At 54.2% G+C, this 15,317-nt stretch overlaps 1 protein-coding gene across 1 annotated transcript; it reads left to right on the top strand.

The window, feature by feature from the left end:
* Positions 1 to 12,411: 12,411 nt before the first annotated feature.
* LOC309684558 (acrosin-like) lies at positions 12,412 to 14,418 on the top strand (the record flags this gene model as incomplete). The annotated part of the gene is made up of 4 exons (XM_082500454.1): positions 12,412 to 12,572; positions 12,911 to 13,176; positions 13,443 to 13,588; positions 14,062 to 14,418. 4 exons carry the CDS (start codon positions 12,412 to 12,414, stop codon positions 14,416 to 14,418), a joined length of 930 nt encoding a protein of 309 aa, XP_082356580.1.
* Positions 14,419 to 15,317: the final 899 nt, after the last annotated feature.

The following is a 15,317-nucleotide window of genomic DNA, read 5'->3' as shown; positions in this document are numbered from 1 at the left end:
GGCAGTACGTTCCCAGGAGACGTCACCGCTAACAACTCTTCCGAGGAAGTGGGGCCGTTTCTGTAGTCGTAGCCTGTCTGGAGAAACAGCCCCACGGAGCTAACAGTCTGCTGAGCAGCAAGGGAGCAGAGTCGCTGACTCTCAACCAAGGACTGAAGTACAGCAACTCACTCTATTGCCTTCCCCCTTCGCCCGCTGCCTCCCACAGTTTGGAAGAAACCAACCAGGGAGCTCCAAAGGAGGGAACCCCTCCCCCACTCCCCCAAATCTGCCCAACATCCCCAAACCTCCCTCACGACACGGGACTCCTCCCACACACCTCCACTCCCCACACCGACAACCCTCCCCCTCCCCCAACACTCCAAAAAGCAGCAGTCCTTAGGGCAGACTCCTTAAGCTGACTCCACAGCTACGGCTCCCCGTCGGCTCTGGGGGAGACAAAGGGGCCCCGGGGCTCTCCGTGGGCTTTAAGGGGGTCCCAGGGCTGCCCACGGGCTCCCAGCAATGCCCGTGCCCACCACCCACCCCCGCTTCGGGGGGCCCAGCGCTGACACCCCCCGACCCATCTAGGGGGTACCTGGGGGGACTCGGCCTGGGGCTGGAGGCGGGCGAAGGGGGCACGGCCGGGCTGACCTGCCGGGGGGGGCTGAGAGCGGAGCCCAGAGCGGAGCCAAGCGCCCGGCCAGGCCGGCCCCGGGCACCCTGCGCTGCGGCCGGGGCTGCCGCCACCTGCGAGGAGCGAGCGGGGGGTGAGGGGGCGGCAGCGGGGGACGGGGGGGCCTGAATCGGCCCTGTTTCCCGCGGGGACTCCTCACTCGGCTCTGTCCCCCCCAAACAGGCCCAGGCCGCCCCCCGAGCCCCCCAGCCCGGTCCCGCCACCCCACAATCCCCCGAACTGGCCCTGGACTCCTCCGCACCACCGCTCCTGCTCCTGCGCCCCGCCCCGGCTCCAGTCCCCCCGTCTCCCCCGGTACCGACCATCGCAGCTCCCGCCCGACGCCGCACACCGGAAGTGCTCCCCCTCACGTCCGCTCACCCGCGCATGTGCCGAGGCGAAAACCCGGGCCACGCCCCCCTGCGTCGCCGCGGCAAACGCGAGCGAGGGGGCGGGGCCGCGCCGAGGAGAACGAGCCCCGCACCACCGCTTCTCTCCGCCTCGGGAAATACGAGGCCGAAACCAGCCCAGCCTTCCCCAAAATGAGCCGGACATCCGCCTGCAGAACTCCGCCAGCCCCCCCGACGGACATCACGGGGATGGGGGGAAAGAAAACAACCAGAAAGGTACTGAAAATAGTTTGGAGAGGGTGCTTAGAGATCCTTCCGAGAGGCAAAACCCGGCCTTTGTTCTCATTTTTGAACACGGGGTTTCGCAGTGCTTCGCGGGCAGTGCTTATCCAGGGGCATCAGCTATCCCGGGAAGCGAACGTTCCCATCCCGTGTGGCAAAAATCCACTCGCATGAATAACTCAGACAGAACCAGCCCACAAAAGGACAAGAGGCACCTTTGGTCATCCTTTGCTTGAAGCTTCGTTAAAACTGTATCCTCAGATTGGCCCTGTCCTGCAGTTTCTTTCCCAGAGTTTTGCCCCAAACCCACGCTTCTAGCCCCGCTCCCCAAGCCCTCCCTCGGGGCCCACCACCTTTCCCCAGCCCAGCCTGTCCTTAAAGCTTTTCTTTCTACACACAGCCCTTTCCACTCACCTCCCACAGGGCTGGTGTTGTGTTTTGTTTTGTTTTGTTTTGTTTTGTTTTGTTTTCCCCAGCTTTGGAGCAAAAAGCGGGTTTTAAAGGTGGGAAATGGGGGGGTCTCCCAGCTTCCCGGTGGAAAAAAGCCGGTTTTAGCACTTCCTTAAAGCAGTTTTTAACCCTTCCTATAAAGTGTTGTTCGTTCCCCCCCTGCCCCTTTTCAGTTTTTTTTTCCTTCCTCCTTTTTGGGGCAGTTTCCCCCATTTCTCCCCCCTTTTTCGGGGGTGCTTTTCCCCTCTTTTTTTTGGGCAGTTTTCCCACCTTCCGAAATACAATTTTCTTCCTTGGTGGTGAATCTATAAAAAGCTCTTTTTCATAGTGTTTTAAAACGCATTAAATCCTCACAACGCTGCCTCTACCTCCTTTTTTTCAGGGCTTAAAACCAGAGTTTTGGACAAATACACAGAGGAGCGCTCCTCTCACCACCAAACCCCCTTCTCCCTCCCCGCTTTTATTCTCCAGTTATTTTTTTATTATTATTATTTTCTACCCAGGATTCAGGAAATATCATTGGACAAATCTAAACAATTTTGGGGGAAGAAAGCTGAGAATTGTTGGGTGCTGTAAATTCTTTTTGTCAGCGACATTTGTGTGTCCCCGTGCATGTCGTCTTTGTCTGGGTGATGCTCTCACCGGCGCCTTGAAAGGAATCGGGAGTAATTTGGTGCTTTATTTGTCTATAACATAACTTGGGGAACTGGATTTTTTTAAAACAAATGGGGCCTGGGAGAAGCTACCAGCGCAATTTGGGATTTTTTCCCATCCCCAACTCCATTCGGACGCCCGTTCGGCGCTTTCAGTGCAGCACCTCTGGAAAACCCCTCAAAAACTAAACTATTCTGGAGCTTTGATACTGCCTGAGCACCTTTGGGTGAATTCCGGCCCAAAAATTATGTTTAAACCCCACTTTTTTCCCTTTTTTGGGCTGTTTCATCCAAAAGTGAAAGTTGGAATAGGCCAAGAATGGGATGGAGGGGAGGTCTTTCCCCAAACTCGGAGCCTTCCGGGGCCCCGAGCGGGAGGAACCGGCTGCCCGGTCTTCCCCGGGCCCGCTGCGGGTTTTGCTTGCCCCGTTCCTCGCCCGGGGTGAGTGGCCTCTGGTAGGTGGGTGGTGCGAGGGGGCGTGGCCTATGCAAATATGCGTGGCTATGGGCGTGGTGCATCCAAATATAGCGAGTCGGGGGCGTGGCGCATGCGAATCTCTGGGCGCGGGGGCGGTGGCGCATGGGAGGACTCGTTCTGGAGGCGCGGTGTGTGGAAACCTATGGGAGGGGGCGTGGTCTATGCAAATGTAGGCCCGTTGGGGGGCAGGCGTGGGGGAGGGTGCGTTATTTTTCGCCCGTACCGAGCCGGGGTGTCCCCGCCGCCGCCGTCCACCCCCCGGTAGCCGTGGGCGGGTCGGTGCGGGGGTGCGGGTGGCGGTCAGGCAGCGCGCTGAGCCCCTGTGCGTCAGTGCCGGGCGGGGCCCTGCCTCCGGAGCCCGTGCGGGGGGTGTGGGAGCCCCCGCGCCGAAGCCCCCGTGCGGGGGGTGTGGGAGCCCCCGCGCCGAAGCCCCCGTGCGGGGGGTGTGGGAGCCCCCCGCTGCTCAGACGTCACGGGGGGTTCTGCCAATGCCGCAATTCCGCCTGAAATCGCTTAACTCCGCTACCGGCGGCGGCGGGCCGGGGGGGCTGCCCCCTCCCCGGGCACCGGCCCGGCCGTCTCTTCTGCCCCCATTCCCCGAGGCCCGGCCCCGCCGCCCCCGGACAGCCCTCCCGGTGCGGCGGCTGCGGGTCATGTCTCCGAGTACCTCCCCAAAAGGAGGCGTCACCTGTCGCCTCCCCATCCCCTCCCGACACGCAGCCCCCCCTCCCCGCCCTGTTACCGTAAATCGGCAGAACCAAACTTTCTAAGCCTTAATTTAAGTTTAGAAAGCAGGCACTGGTTTATTGCGGCGCCGGGCGCACAGGGGATCACTCCACCCAGTGTGCGTACCGAGTTGCTCCGCTACAAAAATTAAAATATACGTATTCATTACATTTCCGAGAAACAATTGACATATTCATATGATTGCCGGGAACTCATTAATATATGTAAATGTCCGTGACACATGCACCTTCAGGTACACTGGTGGGCGTCCAGGGTCCTCTGGTGGTCGTCCATAGTCTTCCTCACTCTGTCCGCTGGTTGAACCTGGTCCTTGCGCGTGCTCAGCTTGGTCACAGAGTTCCACCCCCCCTTTAATCTTGGAACCTCCAGAAGATTTTCTCGGTTTACTAACCAGGCCTACAACTCATCGCTTTCTTGACAGGTACTTCAAAGCTACATTGTTCGACAGTTAGTTTAGGTCATACCTAGTTCCCAAATGCATCTTATGGGTTTGATTTTCATTGATTGGTCCCTTGACTATACATTACTCTCAACACCCATATCCAAATAATCAATAGTTATTTCTATTAATATCTATTAATTTGAGTGTAGATATTTAAATGAAGATGGAAAGGGTGAGGGGGTTTCTAAGCAGCATCAGTGGTGCATAACATGTTTCTAGAATTACTAGCCTCAAACAAAACTTCTCTATTTTATTCTATTCTTCATTGTTTCATCTGGGTTCTACTTGTTCCTTGATAGAAAACAACGATTACGTAGTGAGGGCTCTATGGTTACGAGTTTCAGAACACACAGTGCTCTCACATTCTACTTCTACTATAACCACAATCTGGTGATTTTACAACAAGGGAGAGCCCCAAATCCATTCCTGCAGTTGCCCTACAGACTCCTGCAAGGCCGGGAGCAGCAATTCCCTCAGGGAGAGCCCCCAGGTCCATCCCTGGGTGTCCCCACAGCCTCCTGTGTGGCCAGGAATGGTGTTTCCCTCAGAGAGAGCCCCCAAACCCATGCCTAGGGCAGCAGCACAGCCTCCTGTGAGGCCGAGAGCAGCGTTTTCCCTCAGGAAGAGCTACCAAACTCCCCCAAATCCATCCCTGGGGCAGCCCCACAGCCTCTTCCAGGGCTGGGAAAACACTCCTGCCCTTTCTCTTCCTGCAGGTTTTGAGAAGAGCCCCCTGTCTTCCCAGCCCACACGTGGGGTGTGGGCAGCTCCACGCCTTGTGTTTGAAGCGGGAATTGGGATATTTCAGTTTTCTTCTGCGATCAGGCCTGGTTGTGAAAGGGCCAGTTGTAGTGGTTAGGCTTTGGTGGGTGAGTAACAGCAAATCTTATTTAACTTTTCCTTTTTTTCAGACTTTGTGTAGGGGGCTCGTTGTCCTCACGCCCGCGAGTTCTGCTCCAGGTCAAGCGAAGCCCCATCAAAATGGCCCTAAGGGCAATGGCGGCCATGGACCAGCATGCCTTCTGTGTCGAGAACGTGGTTTATTTTGAGGTGAATCTCCCTGTTTTTTTATTTTTTTTCAAAAGCGGTGGGCTGGTTTGTAGCGAGGCTTAAAACCCCGGGTTGTGCCTAAGTGTGGGGCTGATTTCAACCTCAGGGGCTGCGACTCCGTCCAGCTCCGACTCACAGCCCTGGCAGCACCGTCAGCGTGCCGGGCTTGGCATTCTCTTGTATTTTGAAGGGTTTCTTACGGATCGGCAGCAGCCGGGGATATTTAGCAGCTGTGTATTGGTGGTGGAATCCATGTGGTGAAAAGATCTTTGGGGTAAAGAGGTGACTAGGTGGTGTTTTTTTTTTCACCTCGAGAATGTTTCTTGTTGCCTTGTACGTATAAAAAGACATTCAGATTGATAAGGCTGAAGAAGACGGTAACAATCATACCTCCTCTGTTTCACAGGAATTTCACTTCTGTCCTATTTTCATAAAATTACCCCCTAGACAGGAATATGTTTTGCCTTTTTTTGTTGTTGTTGTTTTTTCTTTTTAATAAGAGTCCTTTCAGCCTGCTCTCCAGGTGGAAATGGGCAATGCAAAGGCATTACAATGATAGATTTGCTAAATATGTTGCCGAGGTCTATATTAGTGGCTTTTCCTGAAGCGGGGAAAAGACGTCCTGTTTAATTCTTGTTTGCATTTCAAATTCTCTGTGAAATGGATTAAGCAGAGAGGGCTTCTTTTTGTGGGTCTGCCCTTGGGAGGAGAGCGCCTTTAGGAAAAGGCTTTTCTGGAGGGGACAGAGAACTTAATTGCTGATGGCTATAAAAGCGCGCCCTGTTTGGGTGGCCTGAAAACAAAACCCGTGAAAATCCATGACTGAAAAATGAGACTTTCTCCTAATGATTGGGTTGGTTGCTCTTAATCTTGTTCTGCCTATTCTTAAGTTCGTCACCAGATACTAGAGATACCACTAGTGATAATACCACTGGAAGTGGAGGTCCAGCATGGCTTATACTCCTACCTCTCGTGCCTATTGGGGTGCCTCCAACAGCCGAGAAATAGTTCTTCTTGGCAGCAAGTCCAGAGGCCAACCTAGTCTTGCCCTCCATCCTCTTTAGTCCGGTATCTCTGATTCTTGTGGCACAATAGGGTCCTTTCTTCGGTCCCAGAACTCGTATTGGAGTTGATATTTCGAGGATATGTGAACATTCTGGTTGGGTTGGTCCACATTACATAATTCTCTGTGGGTTCTGCGACAATAATGTCTAATCCACTTACACTTATCTATTGGGGTTGTATTCCCACATCGGATACACTAAAGATCGAGGACTTGGGAGAGGTACTGCTCCTGTCTGCAACGGGGACCTAAAACGACCTTATTACAATTATTACACTTAACCCATAGGTACACGCAACAATTACAATCGAAGCAAAGTGGGGTCGAAGGGGTTTGGTGCTGCCCCAGTCCAAAGGCACTTTTGAGGCTTTTGCTGTCTGTTGCTCTCATGCAGCAGTACTGACTCTTATGCGCCTTCTGAAGGGTCTCCAGGGCCTTTTCCTGTCAAAGCAAAAACACCAAACTTCCTTCTCATGGTTAATTTCCATATGCGTACTTTGAATCTGTATAGATAATGCCTTCTTTTCCCTGGAGATAATCTAAAGCTCTCTTCAGAGCATATAGTTCACAACTCTGGGCTGACTAATTTGCTGGTAATCCTCCTTCTTCAATTACTGCTTTTTCTTCCCCCAAAATGATGACATAACTACTTGCTCTCTTTCTATCTATACATCAGGAGGAACCGTCTCTAAAAAGTTGTTGGATAGTTTTTTGGTTTTGTTTTTGGTTTGGTTTTTTTTTGGTTTTTTTTTTTTTTTTTTTTACGTAGGGCATTGGTGTGTTTATTAGGTCTTCTCTTACCCTGGTTTGGTAATTTATAAAATCTAATCAATCATGATGCGGCTCCCCACTTGCCTGTTCCTACAGGAGTTGTGAAGGATTCAGGTTTCCGTCTACCACGAGGGTCAAATCATTCTTTTCTATTAAAATGTTTTCATACTTCAAAGTTCTGGAATCTGTTAACCACTGGCCAGACTTTTGAGATAAGATAGTTCTTACAGTGTGTGGGGGGTATGTACGATTAGGGTTCTTCTAGAGGTTAATTTTTGGCTTTTTTCTACTAATATTGCTGTGGCCACTACTGCCTGTATGCATGTGGGCCACCCCCAACATACCGGGTCCATTAATTTTGGATAGGTGTGCCACCGGTTTCCTTTCTCCGCCCCGTTCCTGCATTACGACTCCATGCACTATCCCTTCTTCCGTGTTTATAAAAAGGTGATTTTTTTTTTTTTTTCTAGGGAGGGGAGGGCTAAACCCGGGGCTTCTATTAACTTCTGCTTTAATTATTAAATTGCTCTTGTTTGTCTTCTGTCCGCTGTATTGGACTGTCTTTTACAAGTTTGTCATACAGAAATTTTATTGATTGAGTGTATCCTTTAGCCCATAATTTACAGTACTCTAGTAACCTTAAAATATTCTTTATTTCTCATTTCGTTCTTGGGACACTTAATGCTGTAATTCGTTCTGGATTGATTTTTCTTTTTCTATTGCTAATTAGATGCCTTAAATACTTTACTTCTTTTTGTACAAACTGCAGTTGTGTCGTTGAGACTCTTAACTCTTGTTCTCCAAAAAAAAAAAAAAACATTCAGCAAAGTATCGATGTCTCTTTCTGACTTTTTGCTCCCTCTCTCCTGATACCAACAGATCATTTACATATTGCAAGATTCTTACTGCGGTTCTGCCCTAAAATTTTCTCTAGCATCTGTTCAAATATATTTGGGGATTTTGTGAATCCTTGAGGCAGGGAGGTCCAGCGGAGTTGCTGCTTCTTCCCGGTGTCTGGATTTTCCCGTTCAAAGGCAATTTCATAATACAAGACTTCTCAGCTCCTGAGTCTACTAAAAAGGCGTAAATTTCCTCCTGGGGGCCCAATTTTAAATTTATCAAGGGCTCACTAATTCTTTCTTCCCCCAGCAGGCAGAGCCCTTGACACCCTTACTCGGGAGAGTATTCTTCCTGTTGACAGATTTTAAACACTCGTTGATCTCTCTTTTGCCTGGGACTCTCTCTCTTAAAATGTTCTTCCTGCCCACAATGGTAACACTTTCCGCCCTCTGGGGCTCCTGATTTCATTCACATGGGCTTTCTGAGCGGCAGCAGATGGGCTCCCTGTATCTTGTGTTCTCTCATCCCTGGCCCCGGATTCTGGGGCGCTTTATCTTTAGTTTTTGTTATTTCTTTTACAGTCGCCACCATTAGTTTTGCTTTTGCCCTCTGATTCTCCTCATCGCGCTTCACATATACTCTTTGTGCTTCTCGTAACAGCTCATTGATTCCTCTCTCATGCCAGTCTTCCATCTTTTCCATTTTTTTTTCTTAATATCTGGCCAGGCATGGGTGACAAAATTTACTTTTAATAATTCCTGGCCAGCCACCGTCTCTGGGTCAATCCCCAGAAACTGCTGAATATTCCTTCAGAGCCTCTGCAACCATTCCGTCGGAGATTCCTCTTTCCCTTGTTTACTGCCAACGGCTTTGCTCACATTTGACCCCCTTGGGGCTGCCTCTTTAATTCCCCTTAGAATTAATGTCTGATAATCAGATATGTTTCTTCTCCTTGCGGGGTCATTTTGATTCCAGTCAGGTCTTCGTAGGGTAACTTTTGGTTCCCGCACCACCTCATGAACGTTTTTCCTTTTCCATATTCTCATCCCTGCTACACAGATCATTTGTCTTTCCTCAGGGAAGAACAAAGTTCCCATGATGGATTGCATTTCTTCCCAAGTGTATACATTTGGACCTAAAAATTGGTCTAATTGTTTTGACAAACCTAGGGGATCTTCCAACAATTTCTTCATTTCTTTTCTAAAGTTCCTGACTTCCGTACTGGTTAGGGGCACATTCACAAATCCTGCCCCATTTTGAACTCCTGGCATCGGGACCTCCCGTAAAGGATGCAGCCCGATTGGTTCCGTCATCTCCTCTTTTTCTTCCACTATGGGCCTCCCCACTTCCCGCCTCCGTCTCCTCTGGCATTCCCTTCTAACGGGGACCTGAGGCTCTCTCATGCCTTCTGGAGGGTCCGGGTTATATGGGGGAAGTAAGTATTCGAGAGGATCCCAGACTGGTCTCTGGTCTTCCTCCTTCTCCTTTTGTATCTCCCATTTTAAAACCCCTGCAGCTCCTTTCCAACACGCTGCATATTCACGTTCTTCTGGATCAAATGATTCTTTGGAGTTAATGTATACATTTAGTGCTTGACACAGCTGTCCCTCTACAGAACCATACTTTGGCCAATACAACCTGTCTGGCCTTATGGGCTCTTTGGTCCATTTAAACATACAGTAATTGATCATCTTTGCTTTGTCCTTACCCCGGGTGCAGGACTCTCCTTCCTGCCCCCGTTGTAACAACATCCTCCCGAATGGACTGTCCGGAGGTATTTCTGGAATTCCCTGATCAGCTTTTCCCTTAGATTCCTCTTTACTTTTCCCTTGTCCCATTTTTTTCCCCGGGGGATCTCTCAACTCCAGCCTTTCGCTTCGTCTCTTCACCGGCCGGTCTCCTCGCGGAGATACGGAACCGCGGTTAGAAAGACTCCGCACTCGCTTCGCAGATCTAGTCCGCGTCTCATTCACACCACTCTCAATCCCCCGTCACCCAGCCGCCCGAGCAATACTTAATAGTCAATTTTCTTACCCGGGTCTCGTGCACAAGTATTATCGGCTGCCGCGGTTATCCCTGGGACCCCTCTTTGGTCCACGAGCCCCTTCGCCGGGCTGTTGCCGCTGGTCCATCACCGAGGGCGGGGAGAATCCGAGGATTGCTGAAATCAGCAGTGGCGCGCCGTCCCGGTCTACTCACCCGTCCAAGGCTCCAAACGTGGGCTTCAGGTCTCCTGGACGAGCCCCCAAATTGTGAGAAACACGCTCACTGTATTCAATTTTAGTCCGGGGCAAATTCGGTGGAGCAAAGAATATTTATTACAGCGCTGGGAGTTACACGGGGGATTTCTCCTGCTGTGGCTCATTTTTTCCTTCACAAACACTTGTTTTTATTTTGTATTCCTTATATTTATTCATGTTTTTTCTTGGAACATAATTTACATAATCAATGAGTTTTTGGAACACAACCCACCCCCAAATACATAATCAATGAGTTCTTGGAATGCAGCCCACCCCCAAACATGCACCCTCCCTTCCAGCGGTGCAGGCGCTGCGCTGCCTCAGGGGTCTTCCTGATAGTCATTGGAGGGAGGCTCGAAGTCTTTACCACCATGTCCTGCTTGTGGCTTCTTCATTCTTTACACTCCTGTGGTTATCTTAGCTAACGACACCACCCTTTGCTCTGCAAGTTTCTGTACTTCCAACTGTTGCTCTCGTCTGATATCCTGTCTAACGCTATCCCTTTCCCAAACGCACAGTGAGCACAGACCCATCTTAGCTGAAGCCATAGAGGGCACACATTCATTTGAGGTGAAGCAAAATTCTTTTGCTAAATTACTTACTACAACAGCAACACACACTGACACACCCCCCGACTGCATAGGAACACACACACTGACTACAGACCAACACACACTAACACCCCACACACGCCCCCACCACACATGGAACACCCCACGTAATGCACACAGTGCTCGTGCACGTCATGCACAGAGCGTGGAAGGCATGCACATGCAGCACGCACACACACACGCAGTGCGGGCACACACAGCCTGCCAGCATACGCACAAAATGCCCGCACACACGGCACGCGCTCGACCCAGTGAACGCATACCTGCAGTGCGCACGCTCACAGGCTCATCTACACCACACTGCACGTAAAGAGTGTGCACCCACCGTGTGGGTACCGGGACACGGAGTGCACCCAGACACCGAGTGCACCCCCACACAGGGCACACACGATGCGTGCACACACAGAGTGCAGCACACAAACTGACGTGCCGGCATTTCCCAGTCCCTGAAGGGCCGACGGGAGAGCTGGGGAGGGACTTTTTACAAGGGCGTGTAGTGACAGGATGAGGGGGAAGGGCTTCAAACTGGAAGAGGGGAGGTTTAGAATAGATCTTAGGAAGAAATTCTTGACTGTGAGGGTGTTGGACCCTGGCGCAGGTTGCCCAGAGAAGCTGTGGCTGCCCCATCCCGTGAAGTGATCAAGGCCAGGTTGGACGGGGCTCTGGGCAACCTGGGCTGGTGGGAGGTGTCCCTGCCCAGGGCAGGGGGGTTGGAACTTGATGGTCTTCAAGGTCCCTTCCAACCTAAACCATTCTGTGATTCTGTGTGTGCGCCCAGGCGTGCGCATAGGTACGGAGTGCAGCATGTGGGTGTGCTGGACTCGTCCCGCTCGCACATCACCGCTTGCCTGCTGCGGCTGTAGCCAGATGGGCCCCTCAACACCCAAAACCGTGCATGCTGCCTGTAGCAGTTCTGTTCTCTGGTGTATGTGTTTTGGGAAGGCCCTGGTGGCAAAGGGCTGCAGAGAGCGGGGTGGCAGTGAACTTCCCCAAGAGGCCGCGATGCCACACGGGGTTTTTTGCTGCCAGCTGTCAGCAGGCAGCGCTCGCAGCCAGGCGCTGCTGCCTGCCGCGGGGCCTGCACAGCCTCGTCCCGCAGGCAGAGTGTTCAGCAGGGGTCTGTCGGGGGTGTCCCATGCCGGCTTCTGCCTCCCCTCCTGCCGGGAACCCCCCATGGTGCCCCCCCTTCTGCCAAGAGGCCACCGGGCCCGGTGCCCGGAACCAGCGACTCTGTGACATCAGCCCCGGGAACAAGAGCACCGTGGGCAGCGTGAGCACTGCGGGCACTACGTCGGCTGCGGCACTGGTGGCGACAGGCCCTCGGTTCGCTTCTTGCAGGTGCCACGTGCCGCCACTGGCAGCAATGAAACTGCTCCTCGTCATCGTCCTGCTGGCCCTGTGCTGGCCTGTGCAAGGCGCGTGGGACAGCTGTGGGTAAGTGGCCCCAGGCTCTGGGGGGGAGCTTGGGCAACCCTGATGGGGTTCACTGGAGGGAGCCCGCTTGTCCCCCGTGGCCACAGCTTCCCCAACCCCGCCTGGGAGCCTCAGATCCTGGCCAGCACCCCGGCTGCTGGCACAGCTCCTCTGCGGGGCTCAGGCAGAAACAGGGGCGCACGCCCGCCCGCCCCAGGGGGTTCCCTGGCCCTGCTGTCCGTGCAGCACCTTGTGGGGAGGGAAGAGACCTTCAGCCTGAACCGCAGCACGCGTGGAGCAGGACAGTCATGAGTTTCTGGTTACAGAGGGACCTGCGGGCTCCGGCCCATGGCTTACCAGTACGGCATGTCGCGTGTGGTGGGTGGCACCGATGCCCGTCCAGGAGCCTGGCCCTGGATCGTCAGCATCCAGGACCCCTGGGAAGCAGGCACGGGGCACATCTGCGGAGGGTCCCTCATCAGCCCACAGTGGGTGCTGACGGCGGCACACTGCTTCATCGAGGCCAGGTAAGGAGGGCCAGGGAAGGGGGCTGTCCCCACCACCCTCGCGGGTGCCCTGCGCGCAGCACCGCCTGCTACTCCCATCCCCATTCCTGCCAGTACGCCCAGTGCCTGGGCACTGCCGAGCCCAGCCCAGAGAGTGCTCAGGAGAAGGCTGGGCTCGGGCCACTGCTTCCTAGCAGCCTCCAGCGCCACATGGCTCGTGCCTAAGGCATGCCAGGGCGGTGGCAGCCTGCGTGGCACTGCTCTCCTCTCTGCCCTGGGAAGCAGAAGGCAGGGAACGGCGGGGCTGCTGCAGCGCGTGGCTCCGCTCCCTCTGACCCCCCTCTCCATCTGCCTTCCAGGAACATCAGCATGTGGCGCGTGGTGATCGGGGCCACCCAGTTGACTCGGCTGGGCCCCGAGGCCCAAGTGCGCCATATTAAGCGGCTGCTGGTTCACGAGCACTACAGGAATATCACACAGAGGAACGACATCGCCCTGCTGGAGCTGGACCAGCCGGTCCAGTGCAACTACTACACCCAGCTTGCCTGTGTGCCCGACGCCTCACTTAGAGTGTCAGAGCTGCACACCTGCTACGTCAGCGGTTGGGGCGCCACCACTGCAAGATGTGAGTTCCCCAAAAGTGCTGGTGTCCTGAGTGCAAGCTCGGCACACTGGGGAGAGGGGTTGGGCTTCCCGAGAGCGGAGGCGAAAGCCAGAGTCAGGCTGCGGGGACGTACGCCTCCGGAGAGAATGGGCTGACCCACCGCCCAAAGCCAGACAGAGGGGAAACACGGGCACAGTGCCTTCAGGACGCAAAGCCAAGCCCTAGGGAAGGGGTTCACCCAGGCAGGGGGGGAGCTGCTGGGGCTTCATTGCTTTCTGTGCTCACAGCTGCAGGGTCAACGGATGTCCTGCAGGAGGCCAAGGTCCAGCTCATTGATGTCAACCTCTGCAACAGCAGCGGGTGGTACAGAGGGGCCATCCACAGCCACAACCTGTGTGCTGGCTATCCGCAGGGTGGCATCGACACCTGCCAGGTAGGACATGCTGCAAGTCAAGCCCCGGCAGCACCGGCAGCCCTCTCGCAACGCCCAAACATCGCCCGGCACGTGCTTGGCCTGGCAAGTCACCCTGCCACCGCTGGGTCTCCACCGCTGCTGGTGCTCACCTCCCCTTCCCCAGCTGCAGGTCCTTGCCCAGTGCCCGCCTTGTCCCAGAGCCCGGGGACGCTGCCCAGAAAGCCCATCCTGTGCTCCCGGCAGCCCATAGGTCCAGATCCCAAAGCATCCCCCTTCCACACAGCCGGGAGCACTGTGCAGAGATGAGAGAGCGCCCGACCTTACAGGCCCTCCACCCTCTCCCAGATGAGGCTCTGTAGGCTCCAGCGCCGGAGCAGCGCCGTTGTGTGCAGTGAGCAGAGCTCTGGCAGGTGCTGGGAGAGAGAAGGAGCCGGCCAGAGCGCTGACAGCGGCCACCCACCACCACCTCAACCCTCTCTCCTCCCCTGCAGGGTGACAGCGGTGGTCCTCTGGTGTGCAAAGACAACAACGCGGACTACTTCTGGCTTGTTGGGGTGACCAGCTGGGGGAGAGGCTGTGCCAGAGCCAAACGGCCCGGAGTCTACACCTCCACCCAGCACTTCTATGACTGGATCCTGGTCCAGATGGGACTGCGCCCAGCACCATCGGCTACTACAACACCACAGCCAGTCTTTACTTCAACCCCCTATCAGAGGCCAAGGCCAATACCCACACAGTCGGGCGGGTTTGCACCATGTCCATTTCCACGCCAGAAGCTGGTGGAATTTTTTAAGCTGCTGCAGGAGCTGCTGCAGGTCCTGTGGGGGAAAAAGACTCGAGCAGCATGACAAACAGGCTCCAGAGCAGGCTGCGCTGTTCCACGACCATTTCCTTCCGGGGCAATGCCTGCTGAGCCAAAGGCAGCCTCAGTGCCAAGGCCTGCTCTGTCCTGCCCGCGCTCCTCTGAGCGCAGAAGGGCTGATGTTGACTCGGTTGTAGAAATAAAGTTCCTGATTTTCACAGCTGAGCGTGCTTGAGTCCAATTCAGTCTCCGGTGCAAGGCAAGGACTTGCATGCCCGGCGCCTGCCAATGAGGCTGCAGGCAGACAGCAGGGCACGAAGGGACAGTGACTCCCAAGGGCTGAAACGGTGCCTGGTCAGAGAGGAGGGTGCTCAGAGCCACCATGGGACGGAGAAGACTGGCACATGGAGGATAGGAAACAGTGATGTGACCTGCAGATGACTTTGGGGGTATGCATTAAGGCACTCAGCTGGAGATTAGGGCCCAGTGTAAGCCGTAGCTAATCGAACAGACGGTGTGAAACTCCTGAGCGTGACAAGAGAAATTGCTGACCACAGCAAAGAGTGAGAAGCCAACAGGGCTCTCAGTCCCAGAAGGAAGAGCTTGATTTCAGGGGTAGTTAACGGGGGATTGATCCCCCCTTGTCTCCATTTTCCCTGCTTCAACATCCCCCTCATCTTCCTTGACTCCTCCCTTTCTCCTCCCTTGTCTCTCCTCCCAAACAAGGGACCCACCCCAGGTCACTTCCTCCCTCTCCTCCCAGGTTTGCTCCATCGCTGAAGAGATTTGGTGTTTCAGGTGCTGGTAGCTCGGTCGCCTGGGACCGCCATGGCATTACTGATGCGGCTTCCTGGGCACTGCTGTCCCTGCTAGATGCCTCTGCCCACACGGACCCCAACCATTCCTCCAGTTGTCTGTGCAGTGTGGCCACTCTCATCGTTCCTC

The sequence above is a fragment of the Vanellus vanellus genome (assembly GCF_965231255.1).
Source record: "Vanellus vanellus genome assembly, contig: HAP1_SCAFFOLD_34, whole genome shotgun sequence".
Classification (NCBI taxonomy): Eukaryota; Metazoa; Chordata; class Aves; order Charadriiformes; family Charadriidae; genus Vanellus; species Vanellus vanellus.
Note: the sequence above shows the minus strand (reverse complement) of the source record. Positions and strands in the feature narration are given on the sequence as shown.